Here is a 26,266-nt window from a genome sequence, read left to right as displayed (position 1 = left end):
GACCTCCTCTACGCTAGTAACCAAGAGCCCATCAGTCAGTCAGTCTCGGCTCCTCTCCAGAAACCAAGCTCTACTCTACCGGGTTGTAATTGAATATTAGATATTCTAGTTTTAAAGAGGAAAAGAAATCTGTGCTTTTGTATGTAATGACTAATCCTTACTCTATAAACCACTTAAATATTGTGAGATTGGTGAAGCTATAAATTACTTGATATTTTTGGGTTTTTTCCAACCATCATGGCCTTATTTGTTCACTTTTTCCAGTGGTTTAAACCTGTGAGATAGATGTTTATTGCAAAAATCTACATATTGTATAAAATATATATTTTGTGTCAATCTTCTGTGCAGCAGCCGCAGCCGTGGACTGCGCTGCAGCCTTCACGTGGAGTGTGAAGAGCTTTTGTAGGTGTCCCGGCCCAGGAGATGGGCAGTGCCTGTGATCGGATGATGTAGACGTGTGTAGTCTAGAGTGCAAACGCTGTTTTCTACCTTTTGTAGTTCTTTCTTAAGAGAAATAAATTCAGCCGTGTTCTTTGCCTCCGGTGCCACTTGGTTATAGGCAGCGGGAGCCGTTTGCCTGGACCACGCTCAGGAAGCTTCCAGCTGTGCTGCGGGTGAATGCATCTCGCTCATCCGGGAGAGCACGGCCTAGTCCCATGGTGCTCAGCACACCTGGAAGGTCGCTCCACACCGTCCTCCATGTACAGACACACCTGCTAGATGAGTGTGGTACTTTTCAAAACACATCTGAGGTACTCGTATAGCCCCCATCACTGCTGTATCTCTAAGGTATTTATCCTCTCAGCACCTCTGCATGCAGGGCAGGGCTATTCTCTTCATTGTACAGAGGGAAACTGGGGCACAGAGACCAAGTGACTGGCCCACGGCCACACAAGGTATTAAGTCCCAGGCTAGCACCCAAACCACCTGACCACTGGAATTAGTGGCAGGGGGTTTAAATCCCTGGACTACTCTGAAAAGCTCAGCTGACATGACTCCACTCAGGTCTGTGGTGGAGCTGGGAAGTGACCCCAGAGCTGCGTGACAGGTGCACTCCAGGGCCAGGCACCCTCCCCTGCGCCCGCAGCAGAAAGCAACGCGAGCCGGTGGCTTGGAAATTAAAACATTTATTACAGGGAAACAAAAGCCCATTTGAGGAGAAACTAAATGATTAACAGTGGGGCTGGGGACTGTGGAATGATCCACAAAGTGTGCAGGCGGGGGAGAGGTGTGTTATCTGGACTCAAAGGAAAAACCTCCTCCACTGGAAAAAGTGCCTTAAACACCAAACAGAGAATGACACTTAAATATACATTGAACAGAACTGGGAAGTCTGGCCCCCAGGAGGGCGGGAGATTTGTTCTGCCACAGGATCGCACTACACCTGGGGGAAGCTGGAATGCTGCCCTCTCGCCCCCTCAGCAGCTAACGACTCAATGACAACGGAGCGGTACCAGGAGAGGGGCCGCGCGGGTCGTTCTCAGGGGCCAGGCGTGCTGCTGGCGGCTTTGGCAGCACGTGGCCCGAGCAGTATTAAAAGAAGAATTCACCGTCTCCAAAGAGAAGGGAGATGGTTCAAGTGGTGTCCTGAGCCGGAGGAAGACGCTGCTCCGTCGCCAGAGAGGGTGGACCCCGGCCCTAGCAGCAAGTGCCACGGACGAGCCCTGCTGCTCATGCTGAGCGAGGGCATGTTACTGCTAAGTCACCGCAGATGACGGTGACGAGGGTCAGGTCCCCTGCCACAGCATCCGGCTAGCCTGACTGCACCGGCTCTAGCCCCAGCTGAGCACGTGCACCGCAGGCAACGCCGCCGGCTGGCAGAGCCGCCCGTAGGCGCTGGCAGAGGCAAGAGACTCAAGGTCCGAGCCCAGAGCAGACCCTGGGCTGGGCCCTCGGACGACAGGCATTCCCCCTCCCCTAGGGATACTCCTACTTACATCCACTTTCAGCAAAAGCACGAGTTACTCTAATTAAAAAAAAGGATGAAGAGAAATTAAAACCCAACGAAACTCAAACAGGAGGAGGTAGTTAAATCCGACGTACAGTACGGCAGGAACCAAACCAGTCTCGCCTCCGCGTCACAAGACGATCCAAGTGTAGCGCTCATTGTCTGCTAGGACCTTCAAGGAGCAGCCTAGAGAGATCAAAGAGCAGATGGGTTTAAGGAGCGGACGTGGTGGCCATTTCCCCACTCCCCAGGCTGGGCGGATGAGGGCAGGGGGTCGCTCCTTCGGCTCCACGGCTAGCTGGGCTGGGGGGGAGATCCAAGTCTCTCCACTTCACTGATGGCAAAGGAACGTGGCAGGATCCGCTGAGGAAGGCGGGTCCTAGGCCAGGAGTCAGCGTGGCTAAGCCACCGTGCAGCAAGGGGTCAAGCCAGGGGCGCGCGCAGTGCAGTGTGTGGGTCTTCCCTCACAGCAGGGCAGGAGGTGGTCCTGCTGGGGGGTGGTGATTAAAGCCCAGCACGGCATGCCTGCCACACCCACCCCACATCCCCAGGCACGGCTCTGCCCTCCCCTGCCTACTGACACGGGGACAGCTCTGCCTGGCTCAGCTGCCAGCCAAGCGCAGAATTCCGTCAGTGGGTCTGGAGCCTTCTGGCCTTCCCATGCTCAGATGCGGAGTCAGGAGACACACGGGGTGGAGGGAGAGGGAACAGCAGGCCCTGGAGAGATGGCAGCTGTGGGGAAGAGATGGGACAGAATCCTGCACCCAGAGAGCGGGGACCAGCTGCCCCTGGAACAGCCCAGGCAGCTGCACCTGTTTCCCCCTCATTCCCATTAGGGCTTCCAGGCGTGACCCAGCGCTCCAGCTAAGGGATCAGCTGGGTCCAGGCTGGGAGGGGTTTGGTCAGACACCGTCTGCACCAGGACTGCTGGGGGGTTGGCTTCTGTGTCTAACCCATCTACCCAAACTTAGCCATGGGCCGCCTGCAGGAATCCCTGGGGCAAGGGTCTCGGCTGCGTGATCCCAGCAGCCCCTTCTGGCCTTCACCGATACACAGGGATCTAGGAGTGCGCAATTATTTCCGGTGCAGAAAAGAGGCAGGTGGGGGGTTTAACCGGGGGCCATGCAGCGAAGAGCCATGACTGGGCAGATGATCTACCCCAGGCGGTCTGAACAGGGGAGGCCGAGATTAGAGGGCAGAGAGGGTCACCCCCACACGTGGAGTCTGGGGCAGGATGCAACAGCGCAGAAAGTAACTGTCCCGCAACACGCCAGGGAGCTTAGCGGCCCCCCCGTGCTGGGCTCTGGAGGGAACCGTGCCCTTGGCAGCACGGCCCAGACACTTCACCTCCTTTAAGCTGGAGCTGAGAGTAGCTTCCCCGAGATCCAGCCGCACAGCACATGGCTTGCACAGGCCCCAGCCGGCTGCAGTGCCACGTTCCTGCTGGCAGGGGCGCAGAGCACAGGTCTGGAGCCAAGCGAGTGGATCCAGGGCTCTATGGCCCTCCCAGGCAGGCTCACAAGGCTGGGGGCGTAGCAGGGCATTGCGTGTCAGCACACTGAGCAGCAGAATGCAGCAGGGAAGCTGCGTGCTGAAGGTGATCTTCCAGCTGAAGCAGGCAGCCAGCCATGCTGCGTCACACTGCCCGGGGCCCGTCCCACTCACGCAGGCCTTGCTAGGAGATCCTTAGCCTTCAGCAGGGCTTGGCTGCACGCCAGAGGGGAAGCCGGGCAGCCCCTTCCTCCAGGGCTCAGCGCCCGGCTAGGGAAGGGGCGTTTACCTTTATGAAGTGCCTCGTTCGTCATTCTGTTGACATATCGCCCGCTGCTCTCTGGCACCAGCCACTTCATCACCATGTCCACACAGCTCTTCCGGTAGGAGCTCCAAACGCTGCCGCTGCGGACAGGGGAACAGCACTGTGAGCGAGCAAGCAGGGCAGGGGCCGCTGGGCGAGGCCCCCAGCCTGTGGTTTTCCCTGAGGCAACGCCCGGAGTGGTTTGTATTAGGGCTGTCAAACGCAAGCGCCAGGCAGTTCTGGGGCTGAGCTTACTCAGCTGGTACCCGGCTGATCAGATCCCCACAGCCCCAGCCTTGGAGGCAAGCAGCGGCAGGCCCTCCGGACACCCCAGGCCCAGCTTAGATGCGGTGGAAGGGAGTTGTGTTCCCAGCGGAGAACGCTGGAAGGCAGGGCCATTTTGATTCGGAAAAGGGAGGTTTGAACTGGGGTGGCAACCGGCTCAGTGAAGGGCTCTTGATTCTAACCAGCAAAGGTCTGAGGGAGCCAGGACCTGGGACTCCACACCCAAGCCCAGCTCTCTGGAATGGGTCTCTCTTCCCAGCTCAGCGCAGCGCAGCCATCTGGGGAGGGACACCTGAGCAGGCACCGGCCACTGCCACGCACCTGGTCTGCCCCTTGACTTCTGTGAGGTCTCCCACGCTGACGGTGATGAAGGTGCCAGTGTTCAGATTCCAGGCCACTTTCAAGCTGGTGTGATAGGTCTTTGGTCTGGAGGGGAGGCACAGGACACACACCGGCCTGGTCAGGTTAGAATAGGGGAGTGGGCTAGAAATTAACCATTTCCTCCCCAAACCCCACGGCACACAAGCCCCACGTACAATCTGGGCAGTTACCAGGACCCCTGGAGCCTGCTAGGGACTGAGGCTGGGTGAAGGGGTTCTAGCAAGGGAGTTGCCCTGCTGCTACTGGAATTCCTCCAAGTTCCCCCCCGCCCCTCCAGGCATCTGCTCCCTGTGACCTCCCCTCACCCCAGTTCTTGCCCCTTCTGTGGGGACTGGGTCCCCTAAAAGCACACGCTGAGGGGATGGAGAGACGTCACAGGGGGAGTTCAGCAGCAGCTGTACTCACCTAAGATGGCCCTCTTCGTCAGGAGATGGAAAGGCCAAGAGCAATAATCCGATATTGATGATGACTTGGTTGGTTTCTGGACACACCTAGAGGGAGGGGATTGGACAGTTGACTCGGGGAGGTTACTCAGAGCTGGCAAGGGGGTAACAGAGCCTGGCAGAGATCACTGCAGAGCAGTGCTGGGCATGGATCACGCTGGGCAGGGCAGATCAGGCAGAAGGAAGGGTGGCCTGGTTGTATTTAGCCCTGGACGGTACCTCCAGAGACCAGGGCTCTCCGTTAAGCCACACACCGAGTACAGCAGCCCCACAAGCCACCTCTTCAGCCCACCTTCCCCCTTCCCTGGGCAGCTGATCTGCACAAGAGACACCTGTCCACTGGGATTCCCCACCACACACCGGGCACTGCAGAGTCAAGACAGTAGAAATGTGAGCGAGATTTGAAACAGCAACACCAAAGGGAGGGGGCCTGACCCCTCCTTCCCCCTCAGATTAGGTTAGTCAGAAGCTCCAACAGCTGTCCCCCAGAGAGGTCAGCAGCCAGGTGCTGCAGCAGGAAGTGAGATCCCCACCCCCAAAGAGGGAGCAGGTGCCAATCAACTCCCCTCTGACACCCCCCTGATCCCAGCACAGCAGCCAGGGGGAAATGCAGAGGCTGACACCTGCCCCTTCTCTAGGTTCTTGGCCAGACCGTCTCTCCCTACCCACCAGGTTCCCCAAGGACCCCTTCAACTCTGCCACCTACAGACAGGACCCAAGAAGGATACAGCTCCCAGGCATGCAATGCTGGCCGCCCCACATTGAGCGCCAGGATCTGGAACCCCCTGGCCACACCCTGTTACAGAGGAGGGCTACTCCAATCGGTTTCATTTCAGAGGCAGCACTAACGTGTCTGGCCGGTTCCTTGCTCCAGTATGTGGCAGCCAACAAACGTTCGTTGATCCTGCTGGAGGAGCAGCCGGCAGAGCCGCTGGGGGTTACACCTCTGTGCTGGCTCCCAGCCCAGACAGGGCGCTGCAGCTCTCAAGTCACCCAGCCGGAGGTGGTCCTGTTCCAACGCTGCCTGATGGCTTCGCGAGGCAGCATGAGGCTCGCCTGGCTCCGTGGGGGAAGGGATGCTCACGCACACTCACCTCTAGGATGACGATGTCGTAGTCGCTGAAAGAGCAGAACTGCCTGGACCAGGAGGCGTCGTTCCGGATCACCTCATTAATGACGTACTCAAAATCCAGAGTCAGCTGCTCCACAGTCAGGTACTGGCCCTGCAATGGGGGGAGAGAACCCAGAACCCTCAGCAGCTGTTTCTCCATAGTCCTAAGGGCTTGTCACTTGAGTTCCCGCCCTCAGCCCAGCCATGCTAGGTGGGCCCTGGCTAGGTAGAAAGCTTTGTGTTTGAGGCACAAGATGTCTGATCCAGGGAACTTACTCCTCAAAGTACAGTTCCACCCCGCGATGGGACTCGCAGAAAGGGCCCCTTTTCCCACCCCACAGCTCTGTGCTGAGACAGACAGACACAGGCTGCTCCAAGCTTCTAGCTACGTACGTCCAGCCCTGCTCCGAGGGCACAAGCTAGAGTCGACTCAGCTCACCCATCACCAGAACTGTGACCAAAGTTTGAACTGCGGGCTCCAGCTCTGCCCTCATGAACAAGCCCATTACCTCCTACTGGGCTGGCAGCCAGGTTAGAGGGAGGAGCCGCTTGTGATGCTCGCTGGGACTCCAGAGAGCTGGGTTTGATTGCCAGACTCGCTGTGTGACCTTGGGCACTGGGCAGTACGCGTGTCCATCTGTAAGAGGCTTCACCTCTTCTGCCCTTTATCTTGGCTGTAAGCTTGTGAGGGAGGAGCTCTCACTGGGTGTTTGTGCTTGGTGCTCTAGGCCCCATCTCAGCTGAAGCCTGTAGACCCCATACCAATTCCATCAGCGCCGAGACAGACAGGACGGGGGCACCTCTCTGGCTGGCAGAATCTTTTATGACCAACAGTGGACAAAAAACACGGTACGGCTCGGACACGAAGCCCCCCTCAGAACAGACCTGCTCATTAGTAATCCCCCCCACCGAGTGCTGTTCATCGCTGTACAGAGGTGATCGGTATCATTACTCCCATGCTACAGATGGGAAACTTAGGCATGGGGGGATGTGGCTCGCCCAGCAGCAGAGTCAAGAATGGAAGCTAGGTCTCCTGAGTCTCAGTCCAGTGCTCTGCCCACTACAGCAGTGGTTCTCAACCAGGGGGCCGGGGCCCTCCGGGGAGCCGCGAGCAGTTTCAGGGGCCTGTGAAGAAGGGCCAGCATCAGATTCACTGGGGCCCAGGGCAGAAAGCCGAAGCCCAAGGCCCTGAGCCCCACCACCTGGGGCTGAAGCCAGAGCCTGAGCAGCTTCGCTTCCTGGGGCTCCCTGTGGCATGGGGCTCCAGGCAGCTGCCCTGTTTGCTACCCCCCAACACTGGCCCTGGCTTTTATAGGCAGAAAAGCAGCTGTCGTAGCACGGGTGGGCTGTAGAGGGGCCTCGGAAAGAACAAGGTTGCGAACCCCTGCACTAGAGCACACTCCTCATTCACACTTCCCGCCCCCAGCCCTCATGCTTCTTGCGGATCACAGCTAACCTCCCCTCTGTTAGGGAGGAATCGGCCTCCCACTTATAAGGTGAAAAATCAGAATTTTTGTGAACGTAGAAAGCGTTTGTGAAATCTGCGCAGTTCGGCTGCCCCCCTGGAGAAGGTGGACTGGAGACAGGGCAGCATGGTCAGTCTTCGCCCCAGGGCGTTACTCTCAGCTGCCAAGCTCAGAATGGACCCCTTAAAACGCAACACTCGGCTCTGGACAAAGCACTGCACATTGGGACTTGTAGTCTCCATGGAGACTACATCTCTATGGAGCAGCAGCGGCTGATGAAAGCGTTGAAAAGGACCCCCACGTCTATCTGCAAGTCTCTCACACACCACTGTTACGGCAGACACCTAAGTGGACAGCACTGGGTCAGACACTTCTCCCTTTGCCTCGTACATCACACGGGCCTTTGCATATGGTCAAACCCTCCATTTCCAGCGATGAGGCAGGATCAAATGCATTCAGTGGTAAGAGAACATGGCTGTCAAACCCCAGAAACCGGCAGCTGGGGGAGTGTTAGCTCATTATTTGAAACAGACTAGATTTCAAGCGGACAATGTCCCTTTAAGTCCACCCACTGCCCCCACATGACAGGACCAGGGCCTGAGGCCACGCCTGACCTGGAATATGGCTCTCTCCTTCAGCGGCTTGAGGTTTCGCCCTCTCAGGTCAGTTACGACAAAGGGCAGGGAGATCTTGTCATCCTCGTACTCTGAAAGGGAAGGCAGCATGAGGCAGAGGCCACATGGCTGGCGAAGTGGCTGGGCCTGCAATCCAAGGAACCGGAAAGCGGTCTGCAAAGTCGTCCCCCCCCACCCCCATGGAAGAGTCTTGAGCAGGAATTAAACACTGGTTTCAGTCTCCCTGGTTTAGTGCAATATATTCCAAAGAGTGGCTAGCTACAAATGGCTCTTCCTGCTCAGACCTGCTCCATGTGCATTTCCGAGCCAGCTTTGGGGACCAGAGCTCTTGCTCCCATCAGCCCTACCGAGTAAATACAGCTCTGGGAGAATGAGCCAGATGCTAGGACTCCTGTACTGCAAGTAGAATCGTTCCCCAAGCTCCAATGCTTAGATTGTAGGCTCTGTGGGGCTGGGACTGGCTTTTGGTTTGGGGTTCTGGTCCATGCCTAGGGCTCCTAGGTGCTACCGTGGTACAAATAAAACCATGCCTTCAGTTACACCTGGGCAATACAACCGAAGGCACCAGACTGGGCCAGTGGTTGGTGGGGACAGAAACGGGGCAGTGAAAGAACCTAATTACAAAAAGCTGGACCTGCTGAAGTGAACTGGCACCTTCCCAAGAGGGATAAGGACAATTAACTAAGGGGTCCATCCCTCAGTCAACATTAGTTGGGACAGGAACATTTAGGAAAGTCAGGGAAGATTCTGGCAATTCAGATGTGCTGAGTCCTTGTTTGGGAGGCTCGGGTGGGACTCTGGGGCAGGCAAGTGCTCTGGTGTCTCTCAGAGCCTCATTAACCAGCTTTCTGCTCACTGCGGCAAAGAAGAGAGAAAGCGCAAGAGCACACCTGTGCCATCTGGTAAGGGAGGGACAGCAGTAACGACCATGACAGGATCAGAACTGCTTGGGCAGCCTGGGGCCAGGCGTGTGCTGCGCCAAGGAGGCGGGTACCTTTCAGCACCTGTGCAGAGACTGGCCGCTCAGGGCACACCTACGCTGCAGCTGGCAGGGAGCCTCCCAGCCCAGGTCCCCAGATTTAGGGTAGTGGGGCTCGCGCTTATGCTCCGAAAACAGCTGTGCAGACGTTATGGCTGAAGCTGGAGCTCTGGCTCTCCCGCTCCAGCCCAGGCTTCAGAGCCTGAGACGTTCCCCAAGGGCTTGGGCAGCAGGGCTGCTATGGAGAGATCTCCCCAAGGGAGGGGACAGGGCCCCCTTGGCCAGAGGCCCCTTCTGAGAACTACAGAACCAGTAACTAGCGGGGGGGGCCTCGTAGCACTAGGGGGGGTGGGGGGTTAGCAGCATGGAGGCCTGACTGCTGGGAACCAGAGGGAGACCCAAACTCACTGCACAAGCCGGCACTAGACCGTTAACAGCTCTCGGTTACAACGCACGTAAGTCCAATTCCAAGCAGACTGAGGATGAAAGGACCCGGGGTCCAGCTGAAAACCCCTCGAGTTACCAGTCAGCTCAGCCCTACACACAATCCCAGCCCCTAAGCGAGTCAGTCCCTGCACCGAGAAGTGGACTGGCCTCCCTAAGCCCTGCTTACCGTCCTCCGGCTCTGACAGGTCGCTGGGCTCCAAGACATAGCGTAGCTTGGTGTAGTTCACGTAGCCGGGCTCAGCCGGCTGGCTCTCCATCTCCGGTCCGGCAAGGGGAGAATCTTTCGGGGGTTGATCCCCTTCTGGAGTTCGGTCTCCCCTGGGAGACGAGAGGCCATGATGCAGGCGGCAGTAACTCCCGGAGGGCCCTGAGCACAGCCTTGCCTCCCATGGTGCATCAGCAGGGGTGCCCTGGGACAGGGATCTGTGTGGGCTGGCTTCCTGGGCAGGACGACACTCAAACCGGCCGCCACCCACCTCCTCCTCTTCCGCTGGGGCTGGGCCTTTAGCCTCTTTGGCCCGTCGGAAGATATCGGCCACAAACTCTTTCGCCTTGGCCACGGCTGGCGACAGCTCCATGGGTTTGATGGGGCTTTCCAGGCCCTGGGAAGCTCTGCTGGCGGACGATGGTGCGGCAGCCATTCGGCAAGGGCAGCCATCTCTTTCCATCCGATCCTCCGCACCCACTGGGCACTGCATGGCACCTGCAGCATCACAAGCCCCCGCGTGGGGCGACTGGGGCTGGTTCCTTCTGTCATAGAGGATTTGGCAGAAGTTGCTGTCCTCTAAACCAGAGAGAGGTGAGGAAGGGGTTAAAGAGGCCACAGCTACACAGAGAACAGTTTCCATGGAGACATCCCTCAGCATTTTCCACTGCACAAGTGGGAGCAGAAAGGTCTAGTGGATAGAGCACCGAGTGCCCTGATACCAGGGTGATGGGTACGGCATACAAACCATTCCCCGGGCTCTGCAACTCAGCCTCTCTGCGCCTCAGGTCCCAGATCCTCACCTGTAACATGGGGGCACATGACACGTGCCCTCTTCTGTCAGACGCTGGGAGCATGCTAGAACTCTGCCTCCATTTAGACGGGCAGGATTCTGGGGTCAGCAGTACCGCCCGGCTCCTGTGCAATGCTTTCCCATCTGTGCACCTGAAAGGGCTTCACAAGCTTTAATGCATTTCCCCTAATAACTCCCTGGGAGGTAGGGCTGGGGGGAACCAAGGCAAAGGGGTCACACACGGAGTCTGAACTCAGGTCTCCCAGGGCCGGCTCTAGGTTTTGCCACCCCAAGAGCTCAACTGCCCAAGTGAAAAAAAGAAAAAAAAGGGGGGGGGCTGGAATGCCCCCCTGGAATTTGTGCCACCCCAAGCATGTGCTTGCTTTTCTGGTGCCGGTCCTGACTGGACCATGCTTCCTCTCATCAGGGCTCCATAACGGAATGCAGTGGCTGGGCACATCATTTCAGAGTTCGGCTGAGCTTCGGAGAGCTATTGAAGGGGATTGGATGCCCACTTCCCACGGGTTTTAAGGAGAAATGAATGCAAAGCCTTAATTCACAGAACAGCCACCCCCTCCCTGAGGCTGGCTCTCTGGGATCTGAAGGTGCTTTGCAGATGTTAAAGGATTGAGTCTCCAAAGCTCCTGTGCAAAGGAGGCAGGTCCCGGCCGCAAATATGTGCGCACAAAGGTGGAGTGACTTGCCCCAGGTCACACAGTGAGCCAGTGGCAGAGGCAGAAGCACAGTTGGGAACAGAATCCAGGAGTCTCAACTCCCAGCCTCCTGCTCTGGACTCTCAAACCTGCTTGTAGATACACCAGGATTTCCCTGGAATAAAACATAACCATCTCTAACATACCCCAGACAACTCCCCATCGCGCCAGTGGGCTGTGGGTTTCACCCCTTGTACATTTCCCTGTGTCATCATTTTAGCAGCAAGTTTCTCTCTGAAATGAGAGATTACACACATTGGGCTGGTCTTCTGGAGGAAGCCACCACAGCTTTACAGTGCTAGCTAACATGGGTCAAGTTTACCTCTCCCAATGTCTAAAACACTGGGAAACCAGCACGCCATGTGCTTCCAACTTCTCGTAGGAGAGTTAGAAAGAGACTCAATATCACTGCATCAGATTCTCACCTTTGAGGCCCTTCCCCTATGTGTCCCTTACATGCTTCCCACCTCACCCACCAAATCTCTGCTCCATTATCAACTTCTCTAACCCAAACATAGAATCCTAGACTTGTAGGACTGGAAGGGACCTCAAGAGGGCATCTAGTCCAGTCCGCTACACTCATGGCTGGACTAAGTATTAGACCATCCCTGACAGGTGTTTGGCTAACCTGCTCTTAAAAACCTCCAATGATGGAGATTCCACACCTCAGAACATCCTTCCACTCTGCCCTTAGGTATGGGACTCCCACCCTGGACCAAGTCGTTTGGGCCTCAGGAACTGGAGCAACCTTATGGCACCCAGGAACAATACACGCTCCCATTGTGCCCGGCTGCAAGATCTGGACAACATACCTGTACATTGCTACAGCAACTTGCAATCAAGGATCTCAAAGCACTTTACAATCACATATTAACCCATGCAGCCCCCAGGGGGTGGACAGAGTGGATAATCACTAGCTCTAATTTTTCATCAGCAGATCTCAAAGCACTTCTCAATCCTTTAAATCAGTGATAAAAAGTGATTCTTTTTTAAAATTGCATTTATTGAAAACAGCTTATTTGAATTAAATACATTTTCTTTTAAAAAATACACCTAAGATTAAATGTGAAATGACAACAACCCATGTTAAAACCTAATCTCACTATACTCTACTCAAATCATTTAAATAAATTAAAATATACTGTGAGCTCTCCTCAAATTTTAATGAGTTGGATTATATACAGCAGTGGTTTTCAACCTTTCACATTTGTGGACTGCTAAAAAATTTCAAATGGAGGTGCAGATCCCTTTGGAAATCTTAGACAGTCTGTGAACCCTCAGGGGTCCGTGGACCACAGGTTGAAAACCCCTGATATACAGAATCAGGGGAAAACCAACTATCTTTTGAGGTCAACTCAAGCTTTCTAAATATGTCAATTTCCTGTTCTGCACTAGGGGTATGTATTATTTTCATATTAGGTACATACTTCTCAGATGTACGTTCCTTACAAAGGAGGTTGGTATCATTCTTCCCATTTTACAGATGGGGAAATTGTGGCACGGGACAAGGAAGTGACTTGCCCAAGGTCAACCAGCAGGTCAATGGTAGAGCCAGGAATAGAACCCAGGTCTCCTGGGTCCCAGTTCAATACTCTATCCACTAGACCACACTGTCTACTATATATAAACTGAGAGGCTCACTCCCCCTGCCCCCACACTTCCTCTGCTGGTTTTCTTACATTGCAAGCTCTTTGGGGCAGGAACATCTGATTGTACAGCACCTGGCGCAACAGGCCACTGGGCCCTACCACAAGACCATCCTTCCCTCCCTTGTGGTTAGTGCTTGAGACCGTTGGAAGCTGGAAATCCAAACCCTCACAAGGCCGAGGCGGTTGCTTTGTTCTCAGGTGGTTCAGCAGCTGTTAAGTGGGGAACGAGAACCTGAGGGTCTGATGCATCTTGCAACACCTAAGGCTACAAAGAATGCCCTACATTACCCTGGGAAGCTGGGACTGCCAGCTCTCCCATGCATCACTTACTCATCTCCAGGCCCAGAGACCTGCAAGATACCAGACCTTCCACTGACCCCTGGGTTCCCCTCTCTGAGCAGCGCTTTCACAGCACTGACGGTAGACTGCACTCATTCTGAATCCACGGGGTTTCCAACCCCTGGCCAAGCCACAGGCCCGTGGGTTGCTGAAAGCGCCGCACCTAGTACTTGCGATGCTCGAGCCGGTTGGAAGAGAAGGATGGTGGTGAAGTTCTCTGGCCTGCGGTATACAGGAGGTCAGACTCGATGAGCTAATGGTCCCTCCAAATCTAAGATGAGGGAGAGAAGATACCCTGGCTAGACAGACTAAACTAAGCAGCTGTTCCAACACATCCATAACCTCGCAGCTGACCTTGCTGAAACACCCAGCGAGGCCTGGAATTCCAAACACAGTATCTTCCAAGGAAGAAGTCCACGCACGTTAACGCTCTCCAATCCCAGCTGCCCCCAGAGAGGCAAGGCTCTTACCTGCAGTGTGTACAGAAACAGCACATGCTACGAGGGAGTAGCTGGTGTTCAGCAGCACCACCTGGTCCTTCTTGAGCTGGAAGGCTGGCTGGAATGTGGGGAAAGGATAGACCACCTGGTACTTGGTGTGCAGCATGAAGCCGTGCTGCAGACAGTGGGCATTTGGGTCCCCTGAGAACACACAAGGAGAGGGACAAGTGAGACCATCCCTGCCCACAAGACAAGAACAGCTGGGGGTCAGACAGCACGTGGGAGACAAGCAGTCAGTCCCAGAGTCACCCACATCGAACGTGCCTAGCGCCTGGCAGGTTAAGAACATTTCCATTACTAACACTAAATGAACCCCACTGGGAATCAGATTACATTATCCTCATGGTGTGGACCTATGGGAAAACTGAGGCAGAGGATGAACGCTTGCCCAAAGATCATGCAGCAAGTCAGTGGAAGAGCTGGCAAGAGGACCCAGGAGTCCCAACTGTCCCCTAAACCAATCAGGAGACCTCACTCTGTCCCATCACCAAGTCTATCACCCCACCTTCACCAAAGCTCCAAGTGTCACAGATTGCCTCATCTGACCGCCTTAGGAAGATGTACATCAGCTTTCCTGGTGAGCATATTCTCTGCAGCTACGGAACCGTCCTCCTGGCTCACCTGGATGCGCAAGGGCCATATCCCTGCAGCCGGGACAGTACATAAGTGGGGGCATGGCCACCGTGCTGATGTAAATATCCCGATGGTTTTCATCACTCATCATCATCATGTTCATCAGCAGGCCGTTTGCGGAGCGTGTGCTGCCAGGGAGACAGGAGACACCTCTGGTCACTTTCAGAGAAGTTCAGGGATTCAAACCCTCGTCTCCCACATTTAAACCCACATATTCCATCCCTGATCTCTGTCCTAGCTTCCAAATCAGGCCTATTAGCCAGTCAATACATGGGAGAGGAGGCAAATGGGTTCTCTCTTCAAAGGATTTAATAAAAACTGGAGTCGCTACTAAATTAAACTATTATTTCTCTTTTATAGGAGCCTTGAGGCTAAGAGGCAGGACTGAAATGCTCTCAGATCTTTAGGAACACGTTTCACATGCAGTGAGGTTACACAGAGCTCCCACCCCCATTCCCAGTTTGGGTGATTAAAACATCAACATTTACTTTGATTGCAAGCTTTCTGGGGCAGGGACAGTCTTTTGGTTGAGTTTGTGCAGCGCCCAGCACAATGGGGCCCTGGCCCACAACTAGGGGTTCAAGGTGCTATTGTATCACAAATAAATACAATGTAGAGGAAAAAGCAAAAACACACATATCTTTGCCAGTCTAACAACACAAAACTAAGTATTTACAGTCATTAAAAACAGATGGAGAACAAAGCAGGTTTTTTCAAAAAGTGAACAAAGAAACAAGGGAAGTCAAACCATTTCAACTGATAAGGGGCCTTTCCCTAAACTGGAACCCTACGGCAGCCCCTCTTGACTGGAGTTTGTATTCTGCTAGCCAACCACAGCAGATGCACCCCACCTGTCTCTCTTATTTGCCAGGTCAGGGCATCGGGCTCTTCCAACCTCAGATTCAGCTCAGGAGGAGGTGGGAGAGTAACCAAGCCACGGTTCTCCCCTTAATATCCCAAAGCACCGCTTCCCCCCTCCTGACAGCCTTAGGCACTCCATCTTCTAGGGCTGGGGTGAGGTGACAGTGTGTACGTGCGCAGGGAGAGGCTGAAGGGAAGGCTTGGCCTGTGCTCACCAGGCTGCACTCAATCTGTGGATAGGACGAAGACGTCAGTTTCCAAGGCTGTCAGTCCTGCACTTGTGTGTTAAGTAAAGTATTTGTAACTATTTTAAAGAGGCAGGACTATCACCCAGAAAACCCTCAGGGAGGAGGCGGACGGCAGCAGTGAAGAATTTGCTGTGGGTCTCTCAGCCTCCTTTAAGCGGGATGTGAAGTTGGGAGTGCAGGAGGGAACACAAATTCTGTCCAAATCACTCCCTCACCCCCCAAGACCAGACTCATTCAATGGAACTCACTTGAAGCCAAAGACGATGACCTTGGAGGAGTCACTGGGCCATTCACACACAGTCAGGTAAAGGTCACTGTAGATTTCTTCATCCTGAAACAAGCGAACCTGTCGTACCTGTGGGAACAACAGAGCAAATCAGATTGAATCCAAGGAGTGGGATCTGGAATTCAACCCCCCACCAGACAACTATAGAGCCAAAGTTACTTGGGAATGTCTTTTAAGAGGCTTAGCTGAGATCAGGCATTCTCTGAAAGATGTTTGGTTTAGCAAAGAGAAGATACGTGATTTTACATTTCAGATGCCCCTTTCACTCAGGAGGGTCTCAAAATGCTTTAGCGTTACAAACAGATTACAGACAAGAATCACTGCATACAGCTGCCTCTGGGGTGGAGCGCAACAGTAGTTTGACAGTGCACAGCAACACTGCACTAGCATTTAGCATAGGAAGAACTGAAACCAGGGGGGAAATTTCAGGAGGCAAACTGTGATGAGCTGATTGGGGATCTGAGGATAGCAGCTCCTCAGCTCTAGCAAAACACATGCAATTGAGGCGTCAGTTTTATGCCTTGTTTAAAAGGTGATGCTTCTTGCACCATAGTACCTCCTACAACTGGACTGGGCAACAGTGCTCCACACAGCACCCTCTAGTCTCATACAGGGGCAATGACCCAAAGGAAAGAGTGTCCCCTATTGAATCCCCAGTGCCCTTTCTGGGTTTTCCTTTGAAGTCTCCCTTCCAAGCACTGGCCACACCTAACCCTGATTAACAGTAGATACCTCTGGATCACAGCCCAGAGGGGGAATATCTGCAGGAAGTGGGTCTTTACTCCTTGTGAACTCATTCACCACACACAGTTCCTTCAGGAGCCTTCCCTCCCCCAGCGCCAGATGGGGGGCCATCATACATACCAGCTTCAGCTTGCTGTGAACATTGAATTCCCACCAATAGAGGTGGTAGATGTAGAAGGAGAAGTCGTCATCACCGCTGTTGCTGGTATATGACAAGACGTACCTCCCGCACTTGGAGAAGCCGAGAAAGATGTGTCTGGAAGATGAGCACAGGAGTGTAGCTCAGCCCAGAGCACTCACATGCATTCACATCCCCATCTCATCAAACTTGCTGGGCATGGAAGCTCCCCATGAGTTTGTCTGCCCATGCCCTCATGGAAGTCAAGCTGAGAATGATGGCTGGCCCTGCCATCCTGCTTAAGAGAGAAATGCCAGATCTTACCCTGCACACAAGAAATCTTCGTCAACAATATTCTTCAGGGAAACACACACCCTTGGGGGCAGCTTGCGGAAGAGGCGTGGAGAAAGCTGCCCGCTGATCTGGAAAGAAGGGAAGTGTCAGAGGCTCGGGGGTACATCCAACAAGAAGCAGGCTCAAGATATCCACTAATGTGGGGGCACCCAAAATATGTCCTGAATTGCTGCCTGTGGATGCCTTCTGCTTGTAACTCCAGTGTGAGCAAGGGCTATATGAGCAGATATCAGAGTCATGGGCGTTTATTTCTGGTAACAGTGACCACATTAGTTGCTGCCCTTGGGCTCTCCTGACAACTCACCATTGCAGCCCCCAGGGCTGGGACTTTTGGGGCAATGGCTGCATGGAGCAACCTCACCGCAGGGTCAGGGCAGCAGAACAGAGGCTGACATAGAAAACTAGGTGCCAAGACTCCTGGGTCAGAGGGATCTAATGAACTGGGCTGGGTGGGGAAATGTTGGGAATCAGTAGTCTGGGGTTCTATCCCCAGCTCTCTGCTCAAGTAATTTCACCCACTTCTGTAGAAACCGCCCCCTCTTCCTACACAGAGCCTCTTACTGTCCCCCCGTCCCCCCCCGAGAGATCTTCCCCTCTCCCACAATCACACCACAGTCCCAATCAGTCAGCCCCCCTTCCCCGTGCAACTGCCCCTCACAGAGCCCCCCGCCCCCTCCCCGTGAGCTCCTCACCCCCCTCCACCCATCCAGCCTCTCAGGAGCCTCCCTCAGTGTCCCTTTCAGCACTCCCCGGTCAATAAGCCCCCCCAACCTTCCCTCACAGGACCGCCCGCAGGCCTCAATTAGTCCCTCATCCCCACCCTGCCCCCACATCCCCCCCCAGAGCTCCCCGCCCCTCAGTGCCCCCCGCCAATGAGCCGCCCCCCCACAGAGCACTCCACCCTGCCCCCAGATTCCTCCCCACAGAGCCCCCCGCCAATGAGCCGCCCCCCCCACAGAGCACTCCGCCCTGCCCCCCAGGTTCCTCCCCACAGAACCCCCGCCAACGAGCCGCCCCCCCCACAGAGCACTCCGCCCTGCCCCCCAGGTTCCTCCCCACAGAACCCCCGCCAACGAGCCGCCCCCCCCACAGAGCACTCCGCCAACGAGCCGCCCCCCCCACAGAGCACTCCGCCCTGCCCCCCAGGTTCCTCCCCACAGAACCCCCGCCAATGAGCCGCCCTGCCCCCAATGAGCCCCCCCCGCCAATGAGCCGCCCCCCGCCCCAATGACCCCCACCCCTCCGCCCTGCCCCCTACAGAGCCCCCACCAATGAGCCGCCCCGCCCCCAAAGACCCCCCGCCCCGCCCCCCACAGAGGCCCCGCCAATGAGGCGCCCCGCCCCGCTTGCCCCCCCCCCAGAGGCGCCCCCCCCCTCACCTTGACCCGGTCGAGCTGCCGCACCACGTGCTCCCGGCGGCCCCGGACCCCCCCGGAGGAGGATCCGCCCCCCGCCCCAGCCGGGCCCCGCTTCCCCCCCGGGCCGCCCCGCTCCGATTTCGAGCTGGGCGCCATTTTCCCCCCGGCCCCCTCAGCTTCCGGAGCGGCCCGGCCCGCCCACGCTGCTTTTCCACGGGCCAGCCCCGGCGCCCGCCGGGATTTAAGATCTCTTCGCGATTCCCATTCGCCAGATGGACTGTCAATCTTAAACATCCCGCCCCTGCAGGGCACGCGCGCCAACCAGAAAGCGTCTCCTCGCCCCGCCCCGTCAGCGCGCGTTGTCCGATTGGTGGCTAACTCCTGTCAGTCTCTATCTCGTTTGGTTGCTATGGAGAAGAGCTATCGGCTAGGCCCCGCCTCCCGGGCTGACTGGGGGCGAGACTAAGGGCCCTTGGGCGCGGGGGGGGCCCTCCAGAGCGGGACTTCGGGGCGTCTAAGCGGTGCCTGAGAAATACAGGGTGCTGGGCCGTCGTCATGGAGACAGGGGCCCTGTGTCCTCACGGACATGAGGCCCAGGCATCCCCCGGTGACAGCCCAGCCCTGGCACGAGAGATGGTGTAGAGCCCAACGGGGCGACAGCCGACAGCCGAGAGCCGACAGCACAGCGCCCAATGGGGCGACAGCCGACAGCCGAGAGCACGGCGCCCAACGGGGCGACAGCCGAGGGCCGACAGCCGACAGCATGGAGCCCAACGGGGCGACAGCCGACAGCCGACAGCATGGAGACCAACGGGGCGACAGCCGAGAGCCGACAGCCGACAGCATGGAGCCCAACGGGGCGACAGCCGACAGCCGACAGCATGGAGCCCAACGGGGCGACAGCCGACAGCCGACAGCATGGAGCCCAACGGGGCGACAGCCGACAGCCGACAGCACGGCGCGCAACGGGGCGACAGCCGACAGCCAACAGCATGGAGCCCAACGGGGCGACAGCCGAGGGCCGACAGCCGACAGCATGGAGCCCAACGGGGCGACAGCCGACAGCCGACAGCATGGAGCCCAACGGGGCGACAGCCGAGGGCCGACAGCCGACAGCATGGAGCCCAACGGGGCGACAGCCGACAGCCGACAGCATGGAGCCCAACGGGGCGACAGCCGAGAGCCGACAGCCGACAGCATGGAGCCCAACGGGGCGACAGCCGAGGGCCGACAGCCGACAGCACAGCGCCCAACGGGGCGACAGCCGACAGCACGACAGCCGACAGCCGAGAGCACGGCGCCCAACGGGGCGACAGCCGACAGCCGACAGCATGGAGCCCAACGGGGCGACAGCCGACAGCCGACAGCATGGAGCCCAACGGGGCGACAGCCGAGGGCCGACAGCCGACAGCATGGAGCCCAACGGGGCGACAGCCGACAGCCGACAGCATGGAGCCCAATGGGGCGACAGCCGAGAGCCGACAGCCGACAGCACAGCGCCCAACGGGGCGACAGCCGACAGCACGACAGCCGACAGCCGAGAGCACGGCGCCCAACGGGGCGACAGCCGACAGCCGACAGCATGGAGCCCAATGGGGCGACAGCCGACAGTCGAGAGCCGACAGCACAGCGCCCAACGGGGCGACAGCCGACAGCCGACAGCCGAGAGCACGGCGCCCAACGGGGCGACAGCCGACAGCCGACAGCATGGAGTCCAACGGGGCGACAGCCGACAGCATGACAGCCGACAGCATGGAGCCCAACGGGGCGACAGCCAAGAGCCGACAGCCGACAGCCGAGAGCACAGCGCCCAACGGGCCGACAGCCGACAGCCGAGAGCACAGCGCCCAACGGGGCGACAGCCGACAGCCGAGAGCACGGCGCCCAACGGGGCGACAGCCGACAGCACGACAGCTGACAACATGGACCCCAACGGGGCGACAGCCAACAGCACGGCGCCCAACGGGGCGACAGCCGACAGCACAGCGCCCAATGGGGCGACAGCCGAGAGCCGACAGCACGGCGCCCAACGGGGCGACAGCCGACAGCACGGCGCCCAACGGGGCGACAGCCAAGAGCCGACAGCCGACAGCTGAGAGCACGGCGCCCAACGGGGCGACAGCCAAGAGCCGACAGCTGACAGCACGGCGCCCAACGGGGCGACAGCCAAGAGCCGACAGCCGACAGCTGAGAGCACGGCGCCCAACGGGGCGACAGCCAAGAGCCGACAGCTGACAGCACGGCGCCCAACGGGGCGACAGCCAAGAGCCGACAGCCGACAGCCGACAGCACAGCGCCCAATGGGGCGACAGCCGAGAGCCGACAGCACGGCGCCCAACGGGGCGACAGCCGACAGCACGGCGCCCAATGGGGCGACAGCCGAGAGCCGACAGCACGGCGCCCAACGGGGCGACAGCCGACGGCACGACAGCCGACAGCACGGCGCGCAACGGGGCGACAGCCAACAGCACGACAGCTGACAGCACGGCGCCCAACGGAGCGACAGCCGACAGCACGGCGCCCAACGGAGCGACAGCCAAGAGCCGACAGCACGGCGCCCAACGGGGCGACAGCCAACAGCACGGCGCCCAACGGGGCGACAGCCGACAGCACGGCACCCAACAGGGCGACAGCCGAGAGCCGACAGCACGGTGCCCAACGGGGCGACAGCACGACAGCTGACAGCACGGCGCCCAACGGGGCGACAGCCAACAGCACAACAGCTGACAGCACGGCGCCCAACGGGGCGACAGCCGAGAGCCAACAGCACGGCGCCCAACGGGGCGACAGCCGAGAGCCAACAGCACGGCGCCCAACGGGGTGACAGCCGACAGCACAGTGCCCAACGGGGCGACAGCCGAGAGCCGACTGCACGGTGCCCAACGTGGCGACAGCCGACAGCACGGCGCCCAACGGGGTGACATCCGACAGCACTGCGCCCAACGGGGCGACTGCCGACAGCACAGCGCCCAACGGGGCGACAGCCGAGAGCCAACAGCACGGCGCCCAATGGGGCGACAGCCGACAGCACGGCGCCCAACGGGGCGACAGCCGAGAGCCGACAGCACGGCGCCCAACGGGGCGACAGCCGACAGCACGGCGCCCAACGGGGCGACTGCCGACAGCCGACAGCACGGTGCCCAACGGGGCGACAGCCGAGAGCCGACAGCAAGGCGCCCAACAGGGCGACAGCCTGACAGCCGACAGCACGGCGCCCAACGGGGCGACAGCCAAGAGCCGACAGCACGGCGCGCAATGGGGCGACAGCTGACAGCACGACAGCTGACAGCATGGACCCCAACGGGGCGACAGCCAACAGCACGGCGCCCAACGGGGCGACAGCCGACAGCACAGCGCCCAATGGGGCGACAGCCGAGAGCCGACAGCACGGCGCCCAACGGGGCGACAGCCGACAGCACGACAGCCGACAGCACGGTGCCCAACGGGGCGACAGCCAAGAGCCGACAGCCGACAGCCGAGAGCACGGCGCCCAACGGGGTGACAGCCGACAGCACGACAGCCGACAGCACGGCGCCCAACGGGGCGACAGCCAAGAGCCGACAGCCGAGAGCACGGTGCCCAACGGGGCGACAGCCGACAGCACGACAGCTGAGAGCACGGTGCCCAACGGGGCGACAGCCAAGAGCCGACAGCACGGCGCGCAACGGGGCGACAGCCGACAGCATGACAGCTGACAGCATGGACCCCAACGGGGCGACAGCCAAGAGCCGACAGCCGAGAGCACGGTGCCCAACGGGGCGACAGCCGACAGCACGACAGCCGACAGCACGGCGCCCAACGGGGCGACAGCCAAGAGCCAACAGCCGACAGCACGGCGCCCAACGGGGCGACAGCCGACAGCACGACAGCTGAGAGCACGGTGCCCAATGGGGCGACAGCCGAGAGCCGACAGCACGGCGCCCAACGGGGCGACAGCCGACAGCACGACAGCCGACAGCACGGCGCCCAACGGGGCGACAGCCAAGAGCCGACAGCCGAGAGCACGGCGCCCAACGGGGCGACAGCCGACAGCACGACAGCCGACAGCACGGCGCCCAACGGGGCGACAGCCAAGAGCCAACAGCCGACAGCACGGCGCCCAACGGGGCGACAGCCGACAGCACGACAGCTGACAGCACGGCGCCCAACGGGGCGACAGCCAAGAGCCGACAGCACGGCGCGCAACGGGGCGACAGCCGACAGCACGACAGCTGACAGCATGGACCCCAACGGGGCGACAGCCAACAACATGGCGCCCAACGGGGCAACAGCCGACAGCACAGCGCCCAATGGGGCGACAGCCGAGAGCCGACAGCACGGCACCCAACGGGGCGACAGCCGACAGCACGGCGCCCAATGGGGCGACAGCCGAGAGCCGACAGCACGGCGCCCAACGGGGCGACAGCCGACGGCACGACAGCCGACAGCACGGCGCGCAACGGGGCGACAGCCAACAGCACGATAGCTGACAGCACGGCGCCCAACGGAGCGACAGCCAAGAGCCGACAGCACGGCGCCCAACGGGGCGACAGCCAACAGCACGGCGCCCAACGGGGCGACAGCCGACAGCACGGCACCCAACAGGGCGACAGCCGAGAGCCGACAGCACGGTGCCCAACGGGGCGACAGCTGACAGCACGACAGCCGACAGCACGGCGCCCAACGGGGCGACAGCAGACAGCACAACAGCCGACAGCACGGCGCCCAACGGGGCGACAGCCGAGAGCCGACAGCACGGCGCCCAACGGGGCGACAGCCGACAGCACGGCGCCCAACGGGGCGACAGCCGAGAGCCGACAGCACGGCGCCCAACGGGGCGACAGCCGACAGCACGGCGCCCAACGGGGTGACATCCGACAGCACTGCGCCCAACGGGGCGACAGCCGACAGCCGACAGCACAGCGCCCAACGGGGCGACAGCCGAGAGCCGACAGCAAGGCTCCCAATGGGGCGACAGCCGAGAGCCAGCAGCACGGCGCCCAACGGGGCGACAGCCGACAGCACGGCGCCCAACGGGGCGACAGCCGAGAGCCGACAGCACGGCGCCCAACGGGGCGACAGCCGACAGCACGGCGCCCAACGGGGTGACATCCGACAGCACTGCGCCCAACGGGGCGACTGCCGACAGCCGACAGCACGGCGCCCAACGGGGCGACAGCCGAGAGCCGACAGCAAGGTGCCCAACGGGGCGACAGCCTGACAGCCGACAGCAAGGCGCCCAACGGGGCGACAGCCAACAGCCTGACAGCCGACAGCACGGCGCCCAACGGGGTGACAGCCGACAGCACTGCGCCCAACGGGGCAACTGCCGACAGCCGACAGCACGGCGCCCAACGGGGCGACAGCCGAGAGCCAACAGCGTGGCGCCCAACAGGGCGTGGTGTGTCCCAACGACCAAAGCCCAGGCGTGACACAGGGAAAAGGCAAGGCGCGCAACAGGATGACAACTCAATGGCATTGTGCCCAATGACGGTGTAGCCCAAAGACAATGACAGCCAAACGGCCTAGGACCCAATGGGGCAGCAACCCAGTGGCATGGTCCACAATGATGGGCAGCCAAATGGTACCACCTTGCTCAATTGGGCTGACAACCAAACCATGTTGTGATCTATGGTGGTGCTGCCCAGTGGTAGGAACAGCTAAATGGCATCATGCCCAGCCATGGTGCAACTCAATGCCAACCAAACGACACTGTGCCCAATGGCAAGATGCTTTAAACTGTCATTACATCCCAACCAAATTGTGTCATCGCCCTGCACTGAAACGTCATCAGACTGCACTAAAACATTCCCCCCTCTGTAAAGGAGGGAGATTTGCGGACGTTGTGGCCAAAAGAGACCATTTTGATCAGCTGATCTGTCTTCTGGCAGAAAACAGACCAGAGACTCCTACCCAGTGATTCCTGAAGCAAACCCCAAACTTCTATCTGAGTTTGAGCATCTCCTTTAGAAAGACATCCAGACTTGATTTATGTCCCAGGGAAGTTCTGACGATAAATCCCTTCAGCTCTGTGATGTGCTCAGTCGGGTGGTGAGCACCACCAGAAAGATCACGAGGAAACATCATCTAACTGCCTGGAAATGTCACTGATGCAGCCCAGTGTCATCTTGTCACAGCTGAACATCATGTGAAATCATCTGCATGTGGCATGAAAATGAGGTCTGAAGCCATGGACATAAAGGATGGGTCACCCATCCCTTGTAGAATCCTAGAAGGCTTGTGGTACGCAGCATCCACCATCCTCATTTATGCATGACTTAAGTAAATGATCAGTGACTTATTTATGGGGCACATTGAAGGAATCAGTCAGAAAACAAGCTGAGAGCTTCCTCCTTCTCATCAATGTTGGGGTTTTAATAATACTCTGACCATCTCCTGCATCTTCCATCCAACGCATTCAAGCACTTTGCCAACATTAATGGCTTGAGCTTCGCAATACTCCTGGGAGGTAGGTCAGTATGATTAACCCCTTTTATCTCAGGGAGGGGAAACTGCGACACAAAGAAGGAAAGTGAATTGGCCAGGGTCACAGGGCCTGAGATGTAGCGCAGTGATTCGGACTAACCGCTAGGTCACACTGCCTTCCAGCGCCGGCGATAGAGACGAACTCCCGGTGCTCTCACCATTAGGCTTCTCCCATAGCCAGAAGTAGCACCAAAGAGTCCTGATGCTTACTCCTGCTTTCTACCCAGATGTCTTGGCTTCCAGACGCCTGATCTTACCACTAGCACACTCTCCTCTCAGAGCCAGGAATAGAACCCAGGAGTCCTGACTCCAAGTTCTCGCCTTTTGCCACGAGACATCTTTATCACTATAGATCCTTAGGACCAAATTAATCTCACTTGGCATAAGGAGGCATTTCACCTGCGTACGCTGTATCTTGGCTCAGCCTTGGCATTGAAATTCACCTGCCAGGAGAGCAGAGGATCAGTGAGGGGGGAAATACCCTGTTCCCCAGATCCGGGGCTAGCCCAGAAGCTTTCAGTATGACTGCTCAGAGCTCAAGTATGAAACTGCAGAAAAACCTGAGAGTCTCTGGATTAAGTTTAGAAGTGTGAGCAACAAGGGTGATGTCGTGGTGGGAGTCTAATATAGACCACCGGACCAGGGGGATGAGGTGGACGAGGCTTTCTTCCAGCAACTCGCAGAAGTTATTAGATCGCACGCCCTGGTTCTCATGGGAGAATTCAATCACCCTGATATCTGCTGGGAGAGCAATACAGCGGTGCACAGACAATCCAGGAAGTTTTTGGAAAATGTAGGGGACAATTTCCTGGTGCAAGTGCTGGAGGAACCAACTAGGGGCAGAGCTGTTCTTGACCTGCTGCTCACAAACTGGGAAGAACTAGTAGGGGAAGCTAAAGTGGATGGGAACCTGGGAGGCAGTGACCATGAGATGGTCGAGTTCAGGATCCTGACACAAGGAAGAAAGGAAAGCAGCAGAATACGGACCCTGGACTTCAGAAAAGCAGACTTTGACTCCCTCAGGGAACTGATGGGCAGGATCCCCTGGGAGAATAACATGAGGGGGAAGGGAGTCCAGGAGAGCTGGCTGTATTTTTAAGAATCCTTATTGAGGTTACAGGGACAAACCATCCCAATGTGTAGAAAGAATAGTAAATATGGCAGGCGACCAGCTTGGCTTAACAGTGAAAGCCTTGCTGATCTTAAATACAAAAAAGAAGCTTACAAGAAGTGGAAGATTGGACAAATGACCAGGGAGGAGTATAAAAATATTGCTCGGGCATGCAGGAGTGAAATCAGGAGGGCCAAATCACACCTGGAGTTGCAGCTAGCAAGAGATGTTAAGAGTAACAAGAAGGGTTTCTTCAGGTATGTTGGCAACAAGAAGAAAGTCAAGGAAAGTGTGGGCCCCTTACTGAACGAGGGAGGCAACCTAGTGACAGAGGATGTGGAAAAAGCTAATGTACTCAATTCTTTTTTTGCCTCTGTCTTCACGAACAAGGTCAGCTCC

At 57.9% G+C, this 26,266-nt stretch overlaps 2 protein-coding genes across 7 annotated transcripts in view; one reads left to right on the top strand and one right to left on the bottom strand.

Annotated features, from left to right (window-relative positions):
- Window positions 1–267: 267 nt before the first annotated feature.
- DCAF15 (DDB1 and CUL4 associated factor 15) lies at window positions 268–18,447 on the bottom strand. 6 transcript variants are annotated; one of them, XM_073318842.1, is made up of 14 exons: window positions 18,313–18,447; window positions 16,904–17,001; window positions 16,582–16,717; window positions 15,680–15,786; window positions 14,311–14,450; window positions 13,660–13,830; window positions 9,657–10,274; window positions 8,044–8,135; window positions 5,947–6,075; window positions 4,815–4,900; window positions 4,350–4,484; window positions 3,729–3,844; window positions 2,044–2,134; window positions 268–716 (listed from the first exon to the last, which is right to left on the bottom strand). In XM_073318842.1, exons 1-13 carry the CDS (start codon window positions 18,445–18,447, stop codon window positions 2,079–2,081), a joined length of 2,019 nt encoding a protein of 672 aa, XP_073174943.1. In that variant the 3' UTR covers window positions 268–716; window positions 2,044–2,078. The 6 variants fall into 6 exon arrangements, with proteins under 6 accessions (XP_073174943.1, XP_073174942.1, XP_073174941.1 ...); XM_073318841.1 differs by having other exon boundaries at window positions 268–713; XM_073318840.2 differs by lacking the exon at window positions 268–716 and having other exon boundaries at window positions 1,112–2,134.
- A 2,211-nt stretch (window positions 18,448–20,658) lies between these two features.
- Window positions 20,659–26,266, top strand: part of LOC140901073 (uncharacterized) — an 11,435-nt gene continuing 5,827 nt past the window's right edge. Inside the window, exons 1-2 of the mRNA XM_078849707.1 lie at window positions 20,659–20,840; window positions 21,045–24,739. Of these exons, the coding sequence (XP_078705833.1) occupies window positions 20,659–20,840; window positions 21,045–22,164 (1,302 nt within the window). The 3' untranslated portion in view covers window positions 22,165–24,739. The remainder of the gene's footprint in view (window positions 20,841–21,044; window positions 24,740–26,266) is intronic.

The sequence above is a fragment of the Lepidochelys kempii genome, chromosome 20 (assembly GCF_965140285.1).
Source record: "Lepidochelys kempii isolate rLepKem1 chromosome 20, rLepKem1.hap1, whole genome shotgun sequence".
Taxonomy (NCBI): Eukaryota; Metazoa; Chordata; order Testudines; family Cheloniidae; genus Lepidochelys; species Lepidochelys kempii.
This window is presented reverse-complemented; position numbering and strand designations above follow the sequence as displayed.

Bases quoted from the DNA above. Each gene is read 5' to 3' on its own strand.
- DCAF15 (XM_073318837.2), bottom strand. From the start codon at position 18,447: ATGGCGCCCAGCTCGAAATCGGAGCGGGGCGGCCCGGGGGGGAAGCGG. The intron at 17,002-18,312 runs GTGAGGGGGGGG...CCTTCTTTCCAG, and splicing joins GGCAGCTCGACCGGGTCAAG to ATCAGCGGGCAGCTTTCTCC. The intron at 16,718-16,903 runs GTAAGATCTGGC...CTCATCTTCCAG, and splicing joins GAAGATTTCTTGTGTGCAGG to ACACATCTTTCTCGGCTTCT.